This window comes from Formica exsecta, unplaced genomic scaffold (assembly GCF_003651465.1).
Source record: "Formica exsecta isolate Colony F162 unplaced genomic scaffold, ASM365146v1 scaffold393, whole genome shotgun sequence".
Taxonomy (NCBI): domain Eukaryota; kingdom Metazoa; phylum Arthropoda; class Insecta; order Hymenoptera; family Formicidae; genus Formica; species Formica exsecta.
This window is the reverse complement of record NW_021851167.1, coordinates 1,170,775-1,195,375: the sequence shown is the minus strand read 5'-3', so window position 1 is coordinate 1,195,375 and position 24,601 is coordinate 1,170,775. Positions and strand designations below refer to the sequence as shown.

General features: G+C 43.8%; 1 protein-coding gene across 4 annotated transcripts in view; it reads left to right on the top strand.

Annotated features, from left to right (window-relative positions):
- The window catches only part of LOC115239631 (homeobox protein cut), a 159,820-nt gene that overhangs the window by 131,624 nt on the left and 3,595 nt on the right, over positions 1 to 24,601 (top strand). The window contains exons 4-9 of one of the 4 annotated variants that reach the window (XM_029814249.1): positions 9,102 to 9,420; positions 11,496 to 12,740; positions 21,422 to 21,758; positions 22,207 to 22,852; positions 23,231 to 23,489; positions 23,817 to 24,597. In XM_029814249.1, the coding sequence (XP_029670109.1) occupies positions 9,102 to 9,420; positions 11,496 to 12,740; positions 21,422 to 21,758; positions 22,207 to 22,852; positions 23,231 to 23,489; positions 23,817 to 24,597 (3,587 nt within the window). Of the gene's footprint in view, positions 1 to 9,101; positions 9,421 to 11,495; positions 12,741 to 21,409; positions 21,759 to 22,182; positions 22,853 to 23,230; positions 23,505 to 23,816; positions 24,598 to 24,601 lie in introns of all 4 variants that reach the window. The other 3 variants (XM_029814246.1, XM_029814248.1, XM_029814245.1) reach the window with 3 other exon arrangements.

Genomic DNA, 24,601 nt, shown 5'->3' with positions numbered 1-24,601 from the left:
AAACGATAGGCGTAAAGAGTGGTCGACCGCGTAAGGGAGGAAAAGTTCAGAGCGAGAGAGGAGAGACGCGGTACCATATAAAACCGAGGCGTGCGGAGAAAAAGAGATTTGCATTGCCAGGCCCCGCGATGGGGTAAACCGGGGGGAGAGCCGGGATGACTCCCGCAATATATCGGGGGGAAAGGGGATTTCTGTTGGAGAAGACCGAAGGGGTTGAGTAACGACACGTATCATACGTGGAACCATACACCGGCGGACACGTACGTTCGATATCGCGTGGTGTTTTTACGTTCAAGTTTCTCCCTTCGCTTCCACCAATTAGACCGCGCGAAGGAGCGTCCTTCTCTCTTTCTCCCTCTCTCTCTCTCTCTCTCTCCTTCCCTTTATCCGTGCTGATTGAACACCTCCGCCTCGTGTCAAGTTCTGACACGGCCGAATAAGTCATTATTTCCAATCACGGTCAGTCGTTAATGTCACGTGAAAATTTATTTTCTAGCCTACTAATCGCATTGCTTTTTTCTCTCATCGATATCGCGAATTCAAACTGATAAACAGCGGTAGCGTGGTAAAATTTTCATTTCAATCTAGACCGCTACACGCGAATTATAATCCATGTATGAAACATTCCAGAAATACTCCCATCGAGTAGTTCCGTGGAATCGTCGAACGGATAATCGCCCCGATCCTATCTTTTCGCGAAACCGCCACTGCGCGGCGAGTCTCGAGTCGTTCCTTCGATCGGGGTTTCGGTATTTCCCGACAGCGTGTTCTGCCTCGTCCCGGAATGGCGAAACTCGCAACTTTCTCATTAGCCAGCGCGACAATGCAGCCAGGGATAGAGACATATATGCTCGTATGCGTGTGTGCGCGCACTCATACACAGTCGCGCCCGAATGATACACGTCACTGCCGGATGGATAATAATGTGTGCCTCAGCCCGATCGGCGGTTGTTCATCGTTGCTCACCCTTCGCGATTCGACCTATCGTGTGGTGTTAAGCGCTTGCACCTTCGCACCCGCGCGCAGACACACGACACACATACACGTGCGCGCGCGAACGAGATCGCCCACTCACCCCTCACCCACCGAGGAGGAAGAGCCACCGCATAAATGTCAGGGACCAGCGGCTGAGCATTTCCTATCGAGCATTTCTGTCAATAAGCGCTGCCGCGTACAATGACGGCGATTCGAAAGCTGCTGATTACGAAATAAATGTCCGATTCGCGACCCTCGCAACACTCGCGCACGTTCATGATCTCTCTGTTTCCCCTGTGCGAGAGGGAGGGAATGATTGTACGCGACCCCTCTGACGAGTTTCCTCCGTTCCTGCGCCCAGACGACGAGTAAGCCGACGACGTTGACACTTTTGATACCCGTCGATGAAGAGCAGTGATTTCAGACGGAATATGTCAGCCATACCAAAGTTTTCGTTTAACTTTGCACGTAACGTAATATTGGTAATAATAATCTATTTTGAAAGAAATAAATAAAATATCTAAAAATATTTAAATTGATTCTATGTTTCCACAATTAAAGACATTATTTGGATAAAGTTTCTTATAAGATCATACGAGAACTAATGTGCTTTGAGAAAATGATTTACGCAAGTGATATATTTTTCTCGAAATCTTTAATCGTTTCTTTCGACGAGCAAACGGGGAAAGAAAAAAAAGCGCGATTATTGTAAATTTTACTGGACGTTACACGAACAGGCTCGGACGTCTTTCTCTCTAGAATGTCTCTCTTCTTGCCATCTCTAGCTCGCCAGTCCGTGCTCGTTTCTCTCGTTTCAATATTTCTCTCCGGCGAATGCCCCGACTAATATATGGCTTCTGCCGAGCCATCGCGAGTCGAGTGTGGGTGGGCGAACGTATTCATAAACGCGTAGTCCTCGTAATGCAAATCAGAGAAAGAGAGAGAGGAAGAAGAACATAGTAAAGGAGAGATGAGGAGGAAAGAGGCATGAGAGAGAAAGAAGAAGGGAGAGAGAAATGACGAACGCGGTTAATATTAATTCTTCGTGGCCGCCGTCCGGTCGATTGCGGATCATAGCAGCGCAGGTGCCGAAGATGGCTAAATCCTTTGTAAACATCGAGGAATTATTAGGTCAGCTGTGGAAATAATTTATGCCCGTAACGATTTAATCGTTTCCTTCATGCGGCTGAGAGTGATCCATGCGAGCGTGTTAGATCTATTTATTTAATTCTCTCATTAGCCTTTTATACTACATTGGCACACATCACGGCGCATTAATGGATATCGATACCTCTTCTGTGATAATGACACGATTTATTTTATTAATTATTACTCGTTTCAACGAACATTTATACATGATTAGCGAAGCTTTATAAGTAATTAATGGATGGTAATAATTTTCAATATCCTTTCAAAATACTATTGTGGAGAAATGCACACGGATTTTATACAATATCGATTCTTTGAAAAAAAAAGAGAAAAAAAAACTCTGTGCAGTCGCGCAAGACTGTTTACGCACATACATTTCTGATAATACAAGTTTTTAAAACAATACCGTAGTTCAGAATGTGACTAAACCGAGCGTGAGGAGATGTTCCATTATAAAGGCAATATCGTATGGTCGAGTCTACCTGGTATTACTAGCTTTCATAATCTGATGTATATTACGCATAACCGCGTGTATCGGTGGTGCGAGGGTGAGAGACGAGGGAAGGTGTGGGGACAACGGGGGTGGCAAACGGAGGATCGCGTACCACCGTATGTATAGGACCGGTTTCGGCAAAGAGTGCCCTCGCCGGTGCTTGCTTGTAATAAGCATAAATCCTCGGAGGCTTATCTAGCGGCGCCCAGAAGAACGCTAAAATAAAATATCATACATTTTGCCTTCTACCCTCCGTACGAACTGTGGTACGTTACGACCGGCGACACCCCTCTTATCCGCCTCCCTTCGCTTACCCCAGCAGCCGCTTTCTCATTCCCCCGCGATTCTCCAACGCCGTCGTGCGTAGCTTTTGTAAACATTCGCCTTCGGTCGCTTCTATCGGACAAGCTTCTTCAAGAAATTCTTGATTCACGCTATTCTCGCGCGCGATGTCAAACGTCATTGTTGATGCAATAAAGAGTAACTGAGTGTTCAGAAAACTTTGTGAAAAACGTCTAAGCTATAGCCACGAGACTCCAAAAACTTAAATATTATTTTAACAGTTGATTAATTGCTATACATATATTTTTTTTTGTATAATTTAAGATAAAGCATTAATTGAATATTTCGTAGTTTCTTCTATTTGGTATTTGGTATTTCTCGTTTGCATTTCTATTAAGATATCTTTATGCAAACGATAATAAATCTCCTGAGACAAGAAAATCGCCGTTGACCGTATTCCACTATTTTTTCTACCTACGATAAAAAAGTCAGATATCACGTCGCGATAGGCATGGGGTAGGTAAGCGCTCTTTCTGTCGGATTTTTGCGAGGGTATGCGCGTCGATGCAACGCGAGATGTTGGCCAAAGGCACGTAGTCGGTGTAATGAGGCGAGATACATTCGGCCTCAACTCTCTTCCGCGCCCTCTTCCTTCTACCATTTCTCTTTCTCTCTCTCTTCTTCCCCTTTCTCATTCTCCATCTCCCGTGGGGTGGTATCGTACCAGCGGAGGATGGCTGGCGGAGAAGCTCGGCCAGAAACGCGAAGGGGTTCGAGGGAGGACGCTCGAGGGAGGGAAAGGGTTGAGCTCGAAGCCCGATCAGTCATTAGACAAGTGGGTATTCACATATATCGAGTTGTAAAATCGATAGGGGTGTCCGTTAGCCGTGTATCCTGTAAGGAGAGTGTAGTGGGGATGAGATGCGAGCTGATAGAACGAGAGAAATACGGGCGAAGACGGAGAGAGGACGAATGACCGAGCCAGTTATCTCGACGTCGGACTGACGGAGACAGAAAACGGAAAGCCCCTTTCTCTCCATCCATACTTCCCCTTCGACCCCTTTTGTTGCTTCGCCACCCTCCTGCAGCCCCTAACCCATCCTCCTCCTACTCCTCCGTCTCCTCCACCTCCTGCCACCGCACGTATCCAGTCCTTGCATATTAATCCTGCCCATAATTCCCACTTCCCAGTTTGGGCAACCCTTCGCTTCGGTTGCTTCAGCTACCCGCGTCGGCAGAGTGAAAGGGAAGGAGAATGAGCAAGAGAATGAAAATCGGCGAGATAGAGCGAGAAAGAAGAAGGCAAGCCGCCTCCTATCGATTGGGCTTTCTTTCCGACCTCGGCTTTTAATTGGCATTCTCCTGTGGCGAGAAGAGGAGCGAACCTCCATGGGAGAGAGCTCCTCTACGGCCCAAAGGGGTGCTTTGCCGCTAAAGGGTTTGATATCGGCGATCTTTCCTCCCGAGATGTAAAAATGGAATCTTTCTACCGGGATACGCTGATATCGGTTCTCACGATGAGATCTTGCAAAAGTCCGGCGTGATGTACGAATTCTCGCGATATGATAGATCGAATAGTATAATAAAGCGCTCATAAAAGATTCATTGAATTTTAGAGAATTTTATTAGATTTAAAGATTGTTAATTTGTATTAAGATGCAATCAATAATGCTTCTGTTATAAGTAGTTGTAGACTTAAATATTTTATTGTTGCATAATATGAAACTTTTCTATAATAAAATACATATTACTTTTTTCTCATATTTTGAAAGAAATTTATAATAAACGAACCAAGAGAGTTAATTAATAATAATAATGATAGAGATCCGCACGTGCTAGAATTTATATTTTCAGTTATTAATTCTAAGTTGAAAGTGATCATGTTATTTTTTGTTTACTCCAAGATATTTTTAAATCAAAATATAATCTTGTTCAATCTCTTTAAAATGATCACCGACAAATTCATCCTAATTTAGTACCGAGAATAAATCGAATAAATAAATGAATCATTAAAGTCTAATTTTTACAAAGTTTGCCCCCATCAACGATATACATCAAGGTAATGGATATAGATCAAAGGGATATCAGAGTATCCCAACGTAAACGACAATTTATATTTGCGTTCTCGTCGTTCACGTGGAAACGATAATACGACGGGGGGAGGGGAGGGGTTGAGAAAGGGAGAGTCGTGAAACCACGAAAAGCGAGAACGTGAGTTTCGACGGCCATGACGATCTCATACCGACGCATCATTGGTGGACAGGCTACGAAATTAATACGAAGCAAACGGCCATCTTGTCCCTGTACCGAATCTACGTACGTATAACGAAAAGGGGTTCTAATGTGCCACGGTGTATGGATATCGGAGAGCCGCGCGTTACTCGAGTCACCGCGTCCGTGCATACACTCGCACGCGGACGCGCGCGCAAACGCGTGCGTATACATACGTAAGGATGAGAAAGGCCGGCGGAGACGTGTGTGCGTGAAGATTGATTATACCGCGGGAGAAAATGTGATCAATAGCTCAACAAACAAAGGCCTGCCGACGCCTATATAATGCAAATAGCAAAAATCGCGGAGGATTAAGGGGGTTGCGAAGGGAGGAGACGCGCGGGATCGTGAAAAGGGGTGGCGGGAGGAGATGGCGGAGGGTGGTGGTGACGGTCAAGAAACAATGCGGACGCGCGTGCGGCTACTTCAAGTTTGCTTGACACCACCGCGCGCAGGCAACCCTTGCGCGCACCCTCCGTACCCTTCGACTTCGCACCCTACTACGTTTCTTTCCACCGAGTCAGCCCTCGGAGCTCACCGTTCTCCGCTTTAATTTGCATACGACCGATCATGTCTTCCGACTCGCCTTCATATCCTCGTCGTCGTACCTCGCGACCATCGATCAAGCCCCGATTGTTTTTGCTTCAACTCACCCCCTTTCCCCTCATCTCGCTACCCGGATTGGACGCCTTCATGCTGAGGATTGCTCGTTGGTCACTACCCCACACGTACATCTCTTATGCGCGCATATCGAATTTGTGTGGCCCCTTCAGCAGCCGAGAATCTCGCTAACGAGCGGTTCTCCTTCTACCGATGACATTGTTCCAAAGTAGAAAATTTGCCAACATTCACGCGCCATCTCCTGTCGTCGTTCCTGGCGATAATTCTTGGCTTTTGCTCTTTTATCATGATCTTTATCTCCTATGACTTTCTTCATGATACCTGAAATAAAAAATAACTGATTAATATCGTTACATTATCTCTTTATACATTTTCATTAATATTTTTATTAACTTTAATTCTTTATAAGTACTTAATTATATATTTATAATTTTATACATAACGCAGCGATTAATGACTATTATTCTTATAATCAATATTAATTAAACGGTTGATTTGTCATAATTGAAAAATTAATCTGATTTCATAGAATTCCCTCGATAGAAGTAAAATGACTTGGAAGATGCATTAGAAATATTATAAAATTAGTACATCTATATGAACATATATTCATCAGACAGATTAAAAAAATTGAGTTAATCGCTTTATTATAAAATTTATGCAAAATACGCGAGGGAACAGGAGTATGATTTATATATGAAAAGTTACCTAATATACATACAAATCTACAGAGGTTGTTAAAATATATTGCAAATTGGTATATAATTACTGTAATATAAAAAAATACTTTAACGTCGTATATGTATAATTAACTAAGCATTTTGCATTGCGTCTATATATATATATTTGATGTATTATATCACACATCAGCGTTTCCTTCATACGAAACACATATCAGAAGAAAATTCAAAGTAGATTCTGCACTCTTCAAAGCGTCACTTATAGTTCGCTAATTGAAGAAACATACAGTCACATCTTGCATCGTGAACGTTGATTCGTCGTTTTATTCGCATCGTTAAACAGTAGTCACAAAAGAAACAGGAAAAAAAAGGGGAGTCGATAAGGTGAGTGTCCGTTACGTGAAAAAAAAAACACACAACGTCAAGTCGCCGCCGTATTTATCGTAAGTTCGTCGATCGACGTGGTGTTAATTCCACCTGTCCTTCGTTTCAGGTTTCCCTCATGGCGATAACCTACCCCATCGCCGTTAATGGCGGACATTATTGCGAGCGATCGCGGCAACTTCGGAAACTTATCCCTATATAAACCCACCCCCGCTGGCAGCGACCACCCCGTCCCTACCTAACGGCATATCGAACGTCAATGCGTACTTATCTACACCCGCGTCGGTTCTTACCTGTATACTGTTGTGTACATATGACATCGTCACAATACGCACTCATGTTCGCTCGCTATACACATACACACACAACACACCCATATTCATACCTATACAAGTAGAAATGAAGCTTCTGGACGTAAGCGTGTATCGATTATGGATGAAACGGAGGACAATCGACAGGTAGCCGCCCCCGATAAATAAACTAACGAGTAAAAACGTGCAAGTTTACCGCGTGCGCCAAGGCTCTTCGATTTTATACTACCGCGATGAGTCATGGGGTTACAAGGCGCCAGAGGAATGTAGTTAATTTCATTAAATTGTAAAGACTCAATCGATACGTACGGTTATATCTGACACTGTCGTTGAATACAACAGACGACAAATAAAAAAAAAAACACATCGAACAACGATATAAAAATAATTTTTGTTTGTAAAATTAAATTTAGCCAGAAGAGAATCACACAAGATGCGTATCGATGTGTACAGTGCTATCGGAGAGGTGCGAATTTTGCAAAATTGAAGTCGTTGCTTCTCGATTAACCCCCGAAGCACGGAAAAAGAGACGAAGCGATGCGCCTCGGCGAGAAAAAACAATTGATACGATCTCATTCACGTAGCTCGTTGCATCGCGCGCGCTACCACTGTGCGAGCGCATTCAGCTTTAAAATCGTCCCGTCCCCAACCCCCTTTGATCGGTCTTCTCTCTTCCTCTCTACCGTCTGCCCTTTCCACTATGTACCGTATTCTCGCGCGCACGCATCCACGTGAACCCTCGCGGAACACGTGGATAGGTTTCGAGTGCCCACGATTCATTGCGATTGATTGCGGCACAGTAGCAGCGCGACACGATTGCCGTGCCATTCTATTCGCCGCGATAATTTTTTGCCGCCGATTCCGTTATTCGATTCTTTCAACATCCCAGATTCATCCTCGTTATAGAGATGGAAAAACAAGACGTTGCGGTCGCACATTGTAATTATTGCGCACGGATCGATGATGCATTAATGAGGGACGAATCTACTTCGTATACGTCGCTGCGAGCGATACCGCGAGTATAAATGTCATCAATTTTTTGTCCTATGAATTATACTTAATTTTTTTCGAGCAATATAATTGACGTTTCTTGTGATATTTTTAATTCTTACAGTGCTAGGAAATTATCTTTTAAATTTATCTCCGAATTTTATATCTTCCACGAAGACACTATGGACAATTTTAATTGTAAAATAATCTTCGGATCTCTATAGATGAATCAATTTTTCGCGATATTATATATATTCTATTAAGAACAAAGACAGCTGCGCAATCGTATTCATTTTCGCATTAAATTTTGAGAACTAAGTGTCGAAACGATGAGATGGTCGATGACACATGTCATAAATTATTACCGATAATTGGATGACAATTCAACGATTCGATCGATCCGATTGAAACTTTATACGTAATTTAATCCGCGGTAATTACATTCAGAGATTCGCCAAGATTTAAAGTTATCCTCTCTTAAGCGCTCGCTATTGATTTCCGCGTATATATTCCCGATAAAATTAATAAAGAGCTTCTGGTAAGCTCCTTACTAGGTTCGGTTTCAGATAAACGATGCTCGAAGCGAATCGCGAAGGAGGGAGAAGCTCGAAAATGTGATTCTATATTTGCGTCGATGATAATGTAGTTACGTTCCATCTCCATTTAATCGCTTCGAGTCGATTTCCTGATGAGCGATGCGAAAGTACTCGGTGATATTTCAGGAAGTAGCAATTCCCGTGAATTATATCGCGCGATGTCTTCCTTAATGCGGGAAATTTTATCGACGATATCGTTCAATAAACATAACCGGCGCGAGATATCGCGTTAAGGAATATTAATGTTTAATATTTCGTAACCGATTTATACGCGCTTCATTGATTCGCAATTTGCGCGAATACGATTTTATCAGACACTCTTTACGAAGACGGTGTTGCCTTTTTTCAGATTAACCAGTTGGTCGAGGAGGTATCCAGGCTACAGCAGAGTCTGCAACGCCTTCAGGAGACAAGCGCGCAAGCAACGGCGCGGCTCGAAGAGGAACTCGAGGTGCGCAGGCAGCACATCAGCAGACTGGAGAGCAAATTGGAACGGCAGAGGGATTATGATGACCTGAAGCGCGAAATCAGCGTGCTGAGGTCAGTCGACCTCTCGCAGATACCAACCGGCGAACCTGGAAAGAGCTTGGAGCATCTTCTTATGGAGCGCTTCAAGGCGCTTCAGCAAGCCGAGAATCTGAAACCCTCCAACACACCCGACGCACTCGGTAAGTGAGCCAACGATGTATCTCAATCAGGATCATTACATTACGGAAATAGGCGAGGCATTTGACTTTAGGAGAGAATTCGAAAGAATGAGTAAAATGCGAAGTTTTGCAAAGTTTGATTAGCTGATTTTCACAAATAATATAATTATAAAAATATAATAATATAAATAATAATACGTGTATAATTACATTAAACTGTCGATTTATAGCGAAAATAATCATTTTGAAAACAGTGAATATTCAAAAATATCATCTTCAAGTATGATTTATAAAGCTAATCAATCAGAAAGATACATAGAGCAAGTAAATGAAAATGCGTAGTAATATTTACGAGGAAAGAAACGTATCATTCTACTAGGAATTTGTTTTGAATCGAAAACAAAATTATATATATATATATATATAAATTTGATAAAAAAAGAAAAAGGAAAATAACGAGATGTTGGTAGGCCGGTCACACCTCAGCGATCTCGTTTCTGATTCTTGCGTTACCGCTCTGATCTTTGGTCCCCGACTCTCTCTCTTCGAGGCTCCGTCGACGGGCTTTATCATCGAGTAACAATGAAAAGGACACGAGTCACGCAACGCGGACGCAAGAACGCTTCTATAGAATAAACGAGGGATGACTGAAGGAGCTTATCGGAAAAGAAAACAACAAAAATAACCCTGCTTGCCATTGTGTTCGCACTTTTCTCTGACTCTCTCTCTTTCTATATCGCTCCTCTCTTCGTCTCTCTTTCTCTTTCTCTCTCTCTCTCTCTACCTTCCCTTTTTATCTTTCTCCTCTCTCTCTCTCTCTCTCTTTTTTCTGTTCTTTTTTCTGTTTACCTCTGCTCTACCATTCCTGTTTCTCTCTCTCTTTGGCTCTCTTTCTCTCTGTTGTATATCTACTTCTCTCTCATATACATACTTTATCTCTCCGAATCTTGGCTGCTTAGGCTGCACTTTTTCGAGCCACTCTCTCGCTAATACGTATATTAACGTACATTCGTAGAAGATACTAACGCAACCGAACACACGTTAGCCCTCCATCTCGCTACCCCGTAGGCCCATTCTATCTCTTACCGAATGTTCCAAACATCCATTTCTCCTGCCCGCGTAAAGAGTCCTCTAAACCTCCCCTTCCCCCATACCACCATCCGTACACTGCGAAACGCAAACTTCGTGCACGCAAATTTGTGGACGATATTCGCAATATTTGCCCGGGCCGAGCCATTGTTTCGGGGACAGAGTTTATTATGAATCGATCCAAGCTGACAGAGAGAGCGCGCGATGAGAGGGAATGAGAAAGAGACACTCCATATACGCAGAGAGCCAAAGAGATACTGCAACGTGTCACCCCTTCTGAATCAAACCGACCGAGCCACCCTTCTACGTCGTCGTCGCTCGCGGTCCTATCTTTCCGATCCCTCCGCTACTTCCTTCAATCGAGTGAAATATATAACAGAGTAAGTATCGTTTCTACGCGGATGTTCCAAACGCTAAACATCTCATATGTCGCGATTATATATCACAGGAAAATTTTCTTTAGAATTCGGCTCGATTTTAAAAGACTACAATATCTTCCAATGAAATCGCGCAAAGATTGTATTTTCAAAGAGTATATTTTCTTCTAAATCCTGCGATCTTCCGTATTTCTGACAACTGCATTGTAACACAAAAGATATTTTATTCGACGCGACACAGTGGCGCGGTTTCTTGAATCCACACGCGTCATCGCGATCAACATTCTACGCGAGACGGATATATGCTTACATCCGCGATATCTTTTCGGACAATTGACAACGTCTCCACAGTCCTCCTCTCGTTGGCGTCCACGTCGTTCCTCGTTTGCACATTCAAGCGTGGATTATGATCCGATGAAGCGTCGAAAAAGAGAGTCTCGGTCATCCTCACGTCATTCTGGAAGATGATGAAGAGAGTTGAAGTCACCGCTCGATTTCGCACTTCGGAAAGAGACAGCGCGGACGGACTGGCGATCAGAACGGGAACGACAATCCCCATCGCGACTCGAAATTAGGTTGAGTGTCATTTACGCGTGCTGACGGGCTCCCTTGTGTTTTTGGTGGTTGCAGGTGGATTATCGTCACCCCTGCAGCGCGCCTCGACCGCCTCGCCCCACGGGGTCGGAGGTGTGCCACCTACATCCCATGTGTCCTCCCAACAACCACCGCCACCGCCTCCGACAGCAGTCTCTATCCCTCCACGTTCCACCCCGACGCCCTCTTCGGCCACTTCGACGACTTCGAGCCTCCTTTTCCCGCCACCCCTCCAGAACGTCGAGACTTTTGGCTCGTTTCTCGGTGAAGAAATCGTTGCCAATTGGAGGCGGACGTTGGAAAGGTCTATCATGAATCAGCAGCAGCAGCAACAACATCAGCAGCAGCAACAACAACAACAGCAACAGCAGCAACAATCACAGCCATCTCAATTAAGTCAGTTAGCTCAACAGCAACAACAATTGCAACAAGTTCAGCCGCACATGGGTTTGCATCCGCCAACAACGCCAAGTAGTTTAAATCATCTTCCATCACCGAGCGCGGATCCGTCGTCCACCTCGAATACCCCGGCAAAGTCGAATACGCCGATCGGTACGGTGTCCCTGGGTAATTTAGACGTCACCGAGAAGGCGCCAACGCCGGTGTCGGTACACGAGACGCCGGCACCACCGACGCCATCCTCCACAACCGCCTTAACATCACCGCCGAGCTTCCAACCACCACCGACGTCGATGGTGGAGACCAGCACCCCTTCGGCATCTATCAACGGCGGCGGTCTCACCCCCGGTGTGCCGAGCGCACCGCCCCCGAAGAGTCCGGCCGACCAAGAATCATGTCACAATAATAACAACAGCCATCATCTAGCGAACAATAACATCGGCGGTCTAAGTGTTCTCGAGACGCTCAAGAGTCCGTTTCGATTCGACGATCGAACGTATCCGTTTCGATTCGGCGATGAGTTTGGGGCCGCCGGTATGGCCGGTCGGCTGGGCGAATCCCTCATTCCAAAGGGCGATCCCATGGAGGCGAGGCTCCAGGAGATGTTGCGTCACAATATGGACAAGTACGCCTCGCAAAATCTCGACACTCTTCACATAGCGAGGCGGGTGCGCGAGCTATTGTCGATACATAATATCGGTCAGAGGCTGTTCGCCAAGTATGTTCTCGGACTAAGTCAAGGCACGGTCAGCGAGTTACTAAGCAAGCCCAAGCCCTGGGACAAGCTAACCGAGAAGGGCCGCGATAGCTATCGGAAGATGCACGGCTGGGCTTGCGACGAGAACGCCGTATTGCTGCTCAAGTCCTTGATCCCCAAGAAGGGTAAGTACCGATCATCAATGTTCCAGCTCTCTCTTTCTCTGGCTCTCCGTTTCTCTCACTAATATTATTATTTTTTTTTATCTCAATCGTTTCGTACAATTTCTTGACGCGTTTCTGCGTAACGTCCGACACGACGAAGGCTGGTTCGCCTGACGTCTCGGTGTCCATGAAGACGGACGAGACATCGTAATTACACACATTGTGACGGGATAGCTGTGGCAATCGTGATTAATTTCGCTTCCTTCTACGCCCCCATAAAACGCAATAAACCGTGCATTTACGGTAAAGTTCAATGGTTCAAGGATGCGCAATCGAATGTTTGCTATCTTAAGTGTGTAATTACGTTGGATCACTCTTCGTGTTCGATTTCCGAGATATCAACAGCAGGCAGCGATTCCCACAACGAATCGTTTGTCATGAGAATGCTTTGATAATTCCTGCCTTCGCCGTCGACGACCTGTCGATTGATCTGACTTTCGAAAATCTTCCGCCTCGCACTGCCAATAATCCATCTCGCCGAATCACTAACCACGAGCTGTCAGCTAATTTCTCGGCTGCCTAACGCGGGGCCCGATGGTACTTCCGTTCCCTCTAACTGCACCGCGGGAAAGGAATCGCTCAAGAGAATTGCATCCCTCTGCACCGCACACGCTAAGTGTGATTAGGGAGCTAAATACGCGTTGGTGGCATCGTGAGCTTTCGCTATAATTAAGTTAAAAAGATCGGACCGATAAATCCTGCTAGTCATCGATAAAAGTCAATTTCAGCGAGATAGTACGTAATCAATGAAACTACAGAAAGTTAAAATGTAATTATTTATATAAATAATAACATTTATTCGCTATATAATAGATTTATATATATGTAATAGTGAGTTAAAAAATACCTCGTTATACATCTCGTTATATCATGCTGTTACCAAATATCCATATTGTACTCAATATCTGATGCAAAAACGCATACGCGCTGTATCCAGGCTTGAACAGCTATAGTCTTAATTAAATTACGCAGCTCGTTGGCATACCTTGCCCGCTATCGATTGTATGCTGCGTTTGGCAGCCATATTGTTTAGACTAATAGCTTCTGGGAATAGGAAGCCCTGGATGAGTACTGAGTAGGGGTGAGATGTATAAAGGGCTCCATGGTGTATAGAGAGGGAAGGAACGGGAGAAGAAAGGAAGATAAGATCCAACGGAGAACATAGAAATAAACGTGCCGGTCTATACTTATTGCAGAAGGCAATTTACACTTTTCTGATTGTATAGACTTGCTGAATTATACCGAGTCAGCGGCGTTTTATCCCGGCATCACAGCGGGCGTTTTTGTGAGCGGGCGTATAGCGATTATTTAGACTAATAGCTTCTGGGAATAGGAAGCCCTGGATGAGTACTGAGTAGGGGTGAGATGTATAAAGGGCTCCATGGTGTATAGAGAGGGAAGGAACGGGAGAAGAAAGGAAGATAAGATCCAACGGAGAACATAGAAATAAACGTGCCGGTCTATACTTATTGCAGAAGGCAATTTACACTTTTCTGATTGTATAGACTTGCTGAATTATACCGAGTCAGCGGCGTTTTATCCCGGCATCACAGCGGGCGTTTTTGTGACGCTCGTATAGCGATTAGAAAAATACACATTTTATTCTCTTCCGTAATAATAAAATGATAAGTTTGGCAGCCATATTGTTTAGACTAATAGCTTCTGGGAATAGGAAGCCCTGGATGAGTACTGAGTAGGGGTGAGATGTATAAAGGGCTCCATGGTGTATAGAGAGGGAAGGAACGGGAGAAGAAAGGAAGATAAGATCCAACGGAGAACATAGAAATAAACGTGCCGGTCTATACTTATTGCAGAAGGCAATTTACACTTTTCTGATTGTATAGACTTGCTGAATTATACCGAGTCAGCGGCGTTTTATCCCGGCATCACAGCGGGCGTTTTTGTGACGCTCGTATAGCGATTAGAAAAATACACATTTTATTCTCTTCCGTAATAATAAAAGTATGAAAATGATATTATATATGAATAATATCGTGATAAAAATTCTTCTTTGCGCATTTCATTCACTATGTGTTCTACGCTTCGTGTTCTTCTACATTTATTCTACGTGTTCTTCCGCTTTTTTGTAAATATTAATATCAATCGCGCGCAGGATGTGTTCACTCAATGCCATCATTTTCCCTTCACGTCCGGTGACGAAATAAAACGTGTATATAAAATTCGTGCCGGAGCACGACACAAGTCCCGCATCAATGGATTGTCGGTTTCCGTCGGATCTCTGGTAACAACAATCACGGGGCATTACAGCGGATAGGACGGAGTGCACGCGAGAGAGGGAGGGACTGAACAGCGACAAGAACGAAGGGCTAGGGCGTCCCCCGTGGGATGGCGAGAAGGACACGGTGACAAAAACTTAGGGGGTCGTAACATTTCTCGATGCGTCAGCCGTAAAATTACAGGGACGCAGGGCGTGTATCGTCCCGTGTGGCGTGAGCGCGGCAGTAAATCAGAATTGCAGAAATGCTAATGCAAAAATTGGTCAAGTAAACGATCCAAGAGGAAAGAGATGGTAACGAGATAAATATTGGTTGTCTTTTTATTAATCATCCGTTTTAAATGCAGTTTCTCTCGGTCTATATACTTCACATCATAATTGTATTTCATTTCTAAATTGAGGTTGAAGAGCGCATTTATGTATAGTGCGCCCGTTTATTAGAGCCAACTGTGAAACATATCGTTCTCCATTGCATAAAATAATTCACAGCTGCTGGTGATATATGAATCAAGCTCTTTTAGATTCAAAAACAGTTACGATCGGTTGGATATTTATTATCTGTATTAAAAATATAGCAGCATCATCAATACGGAGGGTTCTTTAGTCGTCGGATTAATCACCGCGGCCGTTTGTTCGTATGAGTCATGGCCGTTGGTTCTTTGTGATCGTAACGAGAGTCCGCCGCGGTTCAATAGCATAAATATACTTGGAGTAATGTCCGAAACTTCTATAATCAGGCGTGATTTATGGGCAAAAATCGGTGGCTTTATAAAGCCTGAAAGGCGCCGCCTAGCTTTGGAGGCGGAGGTGTCGGTTAAGATAAGTTTGCGCGCGTCGGGCTAAATACCTGATCTAACGACTCATCGCGCTATAGACAAGCACAGGCGGCGCAATACCAACCTGTCACTGAAGGCTTTATTGTGATCTGTGAATCGACTTTACGGTCACCTTATATTTATCATTAGTACGCTCAAAAACTGTTAACATTATATAATGGACTATTGATCTCGGGTCGGGATGATTTCATTTTAATTCTTTCGTCATGGAGAGAAAATCATGGAATCCTACTTATTCGATATATCACGTGAATCGTGCACATAATCACCGTACGCGTTAAACAAGAATTGTTACAACCCACGTATCAATCCATATTTCTTAATTTTTATTACTGCTCTTGTACTTATTTACGAGCGCAGTATTTTTCGCGGAAATTTACGCGCATGTACCACTGACAATGAATTTGTTCGCGCGTAGTTCAGGGTAAGATGATTTGGAAGCGGTTAACGTCGGCAGAGTCCTCGAGTTTCCCGGTGGCCTAAATCACGGTGAGCTATATAAATTATACAGATATCTCTCAATCAGTGTCGCTCAGAGGGAGGCGAAAAAATCGCGCGCATTCGTGGAAACTATAATACTAATCTCCTCGCGACAAACATATCTGGATCTTGGCCCACTATTCAACGCCGGTACGTCCGGGCGGGTTTATTATTGCTCACGGAGCGCTGCAACACACACACAATTGATCTAAGAAAGCGCACCAAGAGCAACGCACAGCGAGACGAGATTACCGTAATAAACATAGTTGGTCTAGCTCCAAGTCAGTTTATTGCTGAATCTTGTTTCCTACAGCGGGTTAGGGAAAGCGCGAGCACAATCCTTGCCGGATTCTCGTCGGGGACTTTTCGCGACGCGACCGACCATCACGGTGGACGAAAATCATGGTCGTGATGATTTGCAACCGCAGCGTGAAACGTTACGGGCCGTACTTGCAGTCATATAACTGCAATTTCCGTGCGAGCGACGGGACGTTTATATATGTCTTTATAACTGATATAATTATCGTATTTTATAGTGGAGCGCGCGATTATGCTGGGCAGATTTTTCGTCATTTCCGCTTATATTCAGCGACGTTTGAAAAGTTTGACCAACATAGCAAAGTATAGAAAATATTACCAAATGAAGAGAAGTATTTGCTTAACGACCGGGATTATAAAAGTATCTGCGTACATTGACCCGATCCGAAAGAGAGATAACGCTATCGAGAAGCGCGACACCGATTTCAAAACTCGTGGCGGTCTTCGCACGTGGCAGCTCTACATCCTCATATCTACAGAATATTAAACAGTAATTAATGACTGATGAGATTTACAGAGGTCACGAAAAGAGATCAGCTGATTATCGGTCTATCCGTGCTGAGAATCTTGTACAGATTTTTACGCACAAAAGCTCTACGAGAAAGATATATTTATCGATCGACATCTGGAAAGTTATAGATAAAACATTTTTAAATTTTTAATCATATAATTATATAATCTCAAGTTAAACTTTTATTTGTACTTAAAACATTATGAAAATATGGTGCCATGTGTTTAACATTTTTTTATTATATGTATATATTTTATATCGCGCTGTAAAAGAGATCTTTAATTCTCTCGTCGCAGATATTTGAAATGTATCGTATTAAATTAAAAATTCGCTCGTTTTAAGTTACACTTGGCCGTCCCAATAGAGACCGAAGAATTGGATCGGTTTCCACTTGCGAAAGAACGGTTCCTTTGCCACGAACACGCGCGCCCGACTCTTTTTTAATTACCTCGGTGAGGAAATTGGCGACGATGCCTTGCTGCTACGAACATCGCGTATCTCACCGTCAATTAAACAGGCTGTACCTCGCAACTGTATCTCCATCCGCAAAGAAAGACAAGAAAAATACTCTTTGTACACAGGTGCAGAGAGAATGTCCGCGCGAACGAATTTCATTCATTAGCGTTGACACTTGTGCGTCGATTTTATCAGATTTTCAGACACGCCTCGCTCGTCTCCTATCACATTTTGACAGCTTGCGCGCGAATGGGATTTTCGGATGCAAACGTATTTTTGTTCTTGATGACGGATTTGAAAAAGAAAGTGCTGTCTGCGCAGTATCAAACTCTTCGGCATATTTTATATTATACGAGTTTTGCCGTGCCTCTAATTAGACTACTTAATAATTGTTTAATCAACGTTTTATTAGGCGTTTAATAGTACATTTAGATACATGTGAGATAATTTGAATGCCTACAGAAAGATACGAACAAATATGTATATACGTATCTTGCTTATCTTTGAAATCACCATGAACGCGTTCGAGGACGACTCACCTACGAAATATCAATTCCTTTTTTAATGAGCATTGTCTTAAGATATAATGAAATTATTGGATATATTTATCTCGATGAAATTACTTAAGTATATATATGATATAACAAAATATTCGCAACTCTCTCAATTTTCCTCGCGTTAACATGGCAATTTCATGAAAAAAAAATCGAGTTTATGCAATTGTCCGTCGCCGTTGTGCATTGATTTCCACGCGTGCGTGTACGCGCACTTTGCACAAACCGTGTGCGATCGCGAGTCGCGACGCGTAGCTCGCGCTCGCTCCCGCGAACGCACAATCGGATGAATTTCTTAAGTCACCGTCGCGCGGGCTCCCACGAAATCGTTCCAGATTTTGCAATCAGGCCCATTGTCGGCGTTTCTCTCCCTTATATCCGCGCGCGCGCTGCGTGCGCGGCCGTGTGTGCGCGGATCGCGCCGCGTGCACGTGCATGCGCCGAGACAATTTTACGGCGCGAATATAATTGCCGCTTGTACACGGGGGTATATGGTTTCCTTTCCGGCGAGAAACACGCACGGGTATCGCGAACATTTCCTTCTCTCGTTGTCGTCGTCGTCGCCCATTGTATTACCGCGCGCGGCCGCGATTGTTCTCTCCTTTCGTCGTCGATTCCCCGTAACCGGTCTTTGATGCCGCGACGCGATCGGGACGCACGTCGACCGTGACGTTTCGCCATCCGAGGTGAGACGGTGCGGTGACGACGCGCAATCGCTGAGAAAAGTATGGATTTAGTGCGCAAAGCTCGCAACACAATGCGCGACGTGCCGCGACGTGTTGCGTAAACGACTGGGCCATTTTCCAAGCGACTTATCCCGCCGTCGAGACTTTTCAGACCGTGGGAGATTGACGCGTGTGTGAGCGATCGAAATAGCGATGAGATGAAAATCTCTTATCACCTCGGTATCGTGAATGCGTAATCGTGCTTTCCCTTTTTTTCAGAATAACGCGATTTTCTGCGTCTTTCCTGTTTGTAACGTAACATCCTTTCAAGCTTGATGAAATGCTCCTAAATCTAATTTCGCCGTCAAATCTGCCAACACCGTGCGATACGCGTTACACATTCGCGCTAAAAAATAATTTACACACATACACATACAAAAGTTGATACCCGATTGGGCAAATCTATGGAAAAATGTTTCTTTTAATTGAGAGAAACATTGTGAATTCGCAACGATATCGTTCATTGTGCGAGTTGATGAGAAAGAGTTGTGTTATCTGCAAATATATATATGACAAGCAAATAATTGCGTTCGCATCATCGTATGTTGCACGCACTATAAGGTATCTCTCGCGATTGCATTCGTCCGATAATATTTGTTGTATACGACTACTCTTATTCTAGTTTTCCTATGAGAAAGTTGTGCGGGAGAATGTCGGAACATATAATCAACCAACGCGTGATTCTATATATGATGTGCATGAGGTTTCCCACGTGAAATGCCGCGCAAAGTATGTATCCGCGGAAAAGAAGACGTTAGTGACGCAAGGGACTCATCTCCCACCGACAATTTCCAACGGAAATTGTATTACACTGTCGTTTGATTCGCACGATAACGGTACTGTGGAAAATCATAAAGCGCTATACATATCAGAATTAACGTTTTCAGTAATAATGACGATTGACAAGAATTAGACACTGCAACGAGCGTGGAAGATCAGTGAATCGTAATCGAAAAAAATTTATTCGAATATCTTTGAGATTTAATCAAACCCACTAACGCAATTCCTCGCTTAAAATATCGCCATTGTTACCGGAATTCAAAGGATACATTCCGTTCGATAGTGATAACGCGCCGATTTCGTTAATCGAACCGCAAATGTGGCCTATCCACAGAGAAAACGTAACGGTGACCTCATTTCTTTTATCTCGGTATACCCGCAAATACCATTCCACGTAATGTGTAATCGTTACATGTATGTGCTTCTTCGAATTGGGCGATAAAAAAATTGCCGGTATAATTATAGGAATGGATATTTATATGAGATGATAAAGATTTACAATTCTCTCTCTCTCTCTATAATCTTTTTATTCGCCAGCAGTCCTTCTGACAAGTTTCCAATTACGTTTGCCAAGTAAGAAGATTATTTCATATCGGGTAAATGTAATCAGTGATATCTAGAGCTTCTCGCCTTATAAATATTTCATTAATAGTACAGTTGATCGCGAACGGATTTAAAATTCGTATAGTTCTGTGAAAGAACTTTGTTGCTTTCATATATCTATAGACCAAGACGGCAGGGAAGCATAATCGCGCGAGTTTGTTGGCAAAGATTCAAACTTTGCGACACACAATGCGCGATCGCGCATACACGTCATCGTTCTTTCTTCTGTATTCCCGATTTCACTCGACTATTTTAGATCCATCGAACGATGTAAAATAATGATACAAAACACAGCTACACATTAACTTGATCAACGAATCGTATCCTCCTGGCAAGAGTCATTTTACAATCGCGGAAATACATCGAGTAGAGATCAAATAAGACACATCTTGAGACGCCCAAAGATTATTTCTTCTGTGAAATCTCTGCGATATGTACGCGATTCTTCGCCGCACGTCTCAAATCGCTTTCTCTCGCGTGCGATGCTCGCGAGAGCAATCAAAGACATGATCGATGGTTCGTTCGTCTGAATCTCGCAGCTGATTGGTCAATTAGACGGGAAACACGTAGGAGGACTACACTCCTGCCGATGTGCAGGGGGAAGACCGCAAGGGAGAGGGTCTAGAAGAGGATATTTTAATTATCGTCGTTGAGTATACTTTGCCTTCGGGTTCAGCACGCAGTTATCGATTGCGCGCGTTATTAATTGCTCACGAACATCAAATCATCCTCCAAATATGACTCGCTACCATGTAGGCTAGCTCATCTTCGAGTAAACATCCTTCGCGGGAAAATGAATATGGTTTGCAGGATCAATTTACGATCTTGCAACAATACATATTGGATTAATATACGCGTAATAAATCCTACAATTGTATACGATGCTAGATAAATAACAACATGTTGTAAAATGAAATAATGACAATTTAAAAAAAAATGTGTATAAATAGCAACTGTTATTTAACTAACTTTATTGCGAACGGCATCAAACACGTCGACAATTATTTATGTATATTCTTTGTTTGTAAACTTATTTTTATGTATTATATATTTTTGTTTATATATGTATGTATATTTTTAAGACCACACAAACTGAGTAAGAATACACCACAAGTTGTGCCTCACCCGTAGAGTATGTTTCAGGCAAGGAGCAGGGAATGCCAGCATTTGCACGTGGACCACAGGATGGTGGTCCGCCGGAAATAAATGACGAAAGATTGGCGCATATTCTCTCGGAGTCGAGCCATATGCAAATGAGAGGCGAGCATGAGGTATCGAACGACGCTGATAGCAAGAGCCCGAGTAGGATCGGTTGTCCGAGTCCGTTTAACAAAGACAGACTGGACAGCCAAAACAGGAGACTGAAGAAGTACGAGAACGATGACATTCCTCAGGAGAAGGTGGTGAGAATTTACCAGGAGGAGCTGGCTAAACTGATGGGCAGGAGAGTAGAGGACCTTCGCCCGCGAGAGTTTTCTAGGTAAGATCATGACGTGGATCTGCTTGTCGAAGTTCGAAGTGTCGCAGCTTATACAAGCGACTTATACAAGCATAATCTCTATCGATGAACAATGATGATATATAATGATTGAATTAAAGCATTAATATTTTTGCTCGAATATATATTATGGTAAACCAAAATGTCAAGAGCAAACCGCCGTTCCGAGACGTAACAAGAGAAATTTTATTGAATAGTGTATCTTTTCCTTGTATTAAAAATGATCGATGAGCTCGAATATGACGTAGATATACATCTCGATTATAACTTAAGAAAGATTTTTTCATGCGAGACGTATATAATTTAAAGACTCGATGCCGGATGACGTCTGTACAATATTCACGTATGACTGCGTTATCGCGATTGATTATTATTGAGGACAGCACATGACCTCGATTGACCGTAGTGCGATCTTTCCACATTTTTTCAGTGGCACTCAAGGTGGTCTTCAAGGTATCGAGCGCACTCAGGAAGACATTCGAATGGCATTGGATGCTTATCATCGTGAGCTTCAAAAATTGAACGCTGCACCAGGTCAGAATCCGTCGATGGCCGGATTGCCAGGATTACCTGGGCTTCCGGGCTTGTTGGCGCTTCAGCAGCAAGCTCTTCAGCAACATCATTTAGCCGCTAATGGCGGCGGCGGCGGTGGCGCTGTTCAAGATTTGAGTTTAGGCAAAATAGATCCGCGCAATAAAATGATAAACGGCGTCTCGGAGGAGGAGAAAGAAAAGATGGAAGAGGCGATGAGACATGCCGGTAGCGCTTTTTCCTTGGTGAGGCCGAAGCAGGAATCGACGGGCCCTCAATCAACACCCGGCGGTTCCAGCGCGAGTTCTCCCCTGGGCAATTCCATACTTCCCCCTGCGATGACACCTAACGAAGAGTTCGCCAGTGCGGCGGCAGCCAGTCCCTTGCAGAGGATGGCTTCTATCACAAATAGTCTGATAAGTCAACCGTCCACACCAACCCATCACTCGGCCAACCAAAGGCCTTTAAAAGCTGTGCTTCCTCCGATTACGCAGCAGCAGTTCGACATGTACAATAATCTAAACACTGAAGATATCGTGAAAAGGGTAAGTTGTATTCTTCATTGAACATATCGTTATCGACCTTATCATTATCGCGTTCATATAATTTATTAATCGTTTTGATTAGATGTAAGGCTTAGGGGAGATGTGTGTATTGCGGTTATTATTTGAATACAGAAGAGATTAATTATATTTTGTTTGATTTAAATTTATTTTTAAGCGATATAAGATTTTGTTTTTATTTTGTTTTGTAGTTATTTCGCATTTGAATTATTATGTTATTATTTTATATTATTTTATAAAGCAATTGTTATAAATATAAAACTGTTGTTTTTTGTAACCCTCAGGGGATCAAATAAAGAATCTAATCTAATTAATCGCTTTTATTATATCTAATTTTAAATATTTACTAATAATGTACAGGTGAAAGAACAGCTGTCTCAATATTCGATTTCGCAGCGGCTATTCGGCGAGTCGGTATTGGGTCTGTCTCAGGGATCAGTGTCGGACCTCCTCGCGCGTCCCAAACCATGGCACATGCTGACTCAAAAAGGTCGCGAGCCCTTTATTCGTATGAAGATGTTTCTTGAGGACGACAACGCAGTACACAAGTTGGTCGCAAGCCAGTACAAAATCGCTCCAGAGAAGCTGATGAGGACCGGCGGCTACGGCGGCCTGCCTCGTAAGTTTAACTCAGGTCAATATAGATGTTTTGTTACTTTATTATCAACATAGTTTGGGAGCTCTGTTGTATGTCTGTCAAACACGACATCCCGATGATGCGTACTTGGTTACGATGAAAAACGATGTTAAACAAGCATGACATTTTTACAACATATAGATGCAACTTCTTTATTTTATCGTAGAATTACTTGAGTATTGTATGACCTTCAACAGAAATGAATAAAATAGAAATTGCATTCTGACGTCTGTAGGAAATGAGCTTTCGAACTATGAAATTTTAGTTACATCTGCTGAATTTTCTTGATCGAATTTTTCATTGTTATAGCGTGTGGAACACCAATGAAACCTATGCCGCCGACGAAACTCGTACAAGAACAGCTACAAAACGCAGCGAAGGCGCAGGCCGCCGCTCAAGCAGCTGCGCAAGCAGCGGCGGCGCAGCATCAGCAGGAGAATCAGATGCAGCTCGGCCCGCCTCAGCAAAGTCCTCAGCTTCCGCAACATCCGCAACCGCCGCCACCGATGATGTTGACCCCGCCCGGACCTCATCATCCGCACACTCAGCTCAGCATGCAGGAACTGCAAAAGAAACAACAACAGCAGCAGCAACAAATGTCACTGCATTCGCCGCATCATCAGATGGCACCGTCACCTCTTCGAAGTCTTCATCCGCATATTTCACCAAGCGTATACGAGATGGCCGCTCTTACGCAGGATCTCGACACACAGACGATTACCACGAAAATCAAGGAAGCGTTATTGGCGAACAACATCGGCCAGAAGATCTTTGGCGAAGCAGTTCTCGGTTTATCGCAGGGCTCCGTTAGCGAGCTGCTGAGCAAACCGAAACCGTGGCATATGCTCAGCATAAAAGGCCGGGAACCTTTCATCAGGATGCAGCTTTGGCTGTCAGATGCGCACAATATCGATCGACTCCAGGCGTTGAAGAACGAACGACGGGAGGCAAACAAGAGACGACGCAGTAGCGGTCCAGGTCACGACAATAGTTCTGATACTTCGAGCAACGATACTGCCGAGTTTTATCACGCGGCATCACCTGGCCCGGGACCCACTACCGGCAAAAAGCAGCGTGTTCTCTTCTCGGAAGAG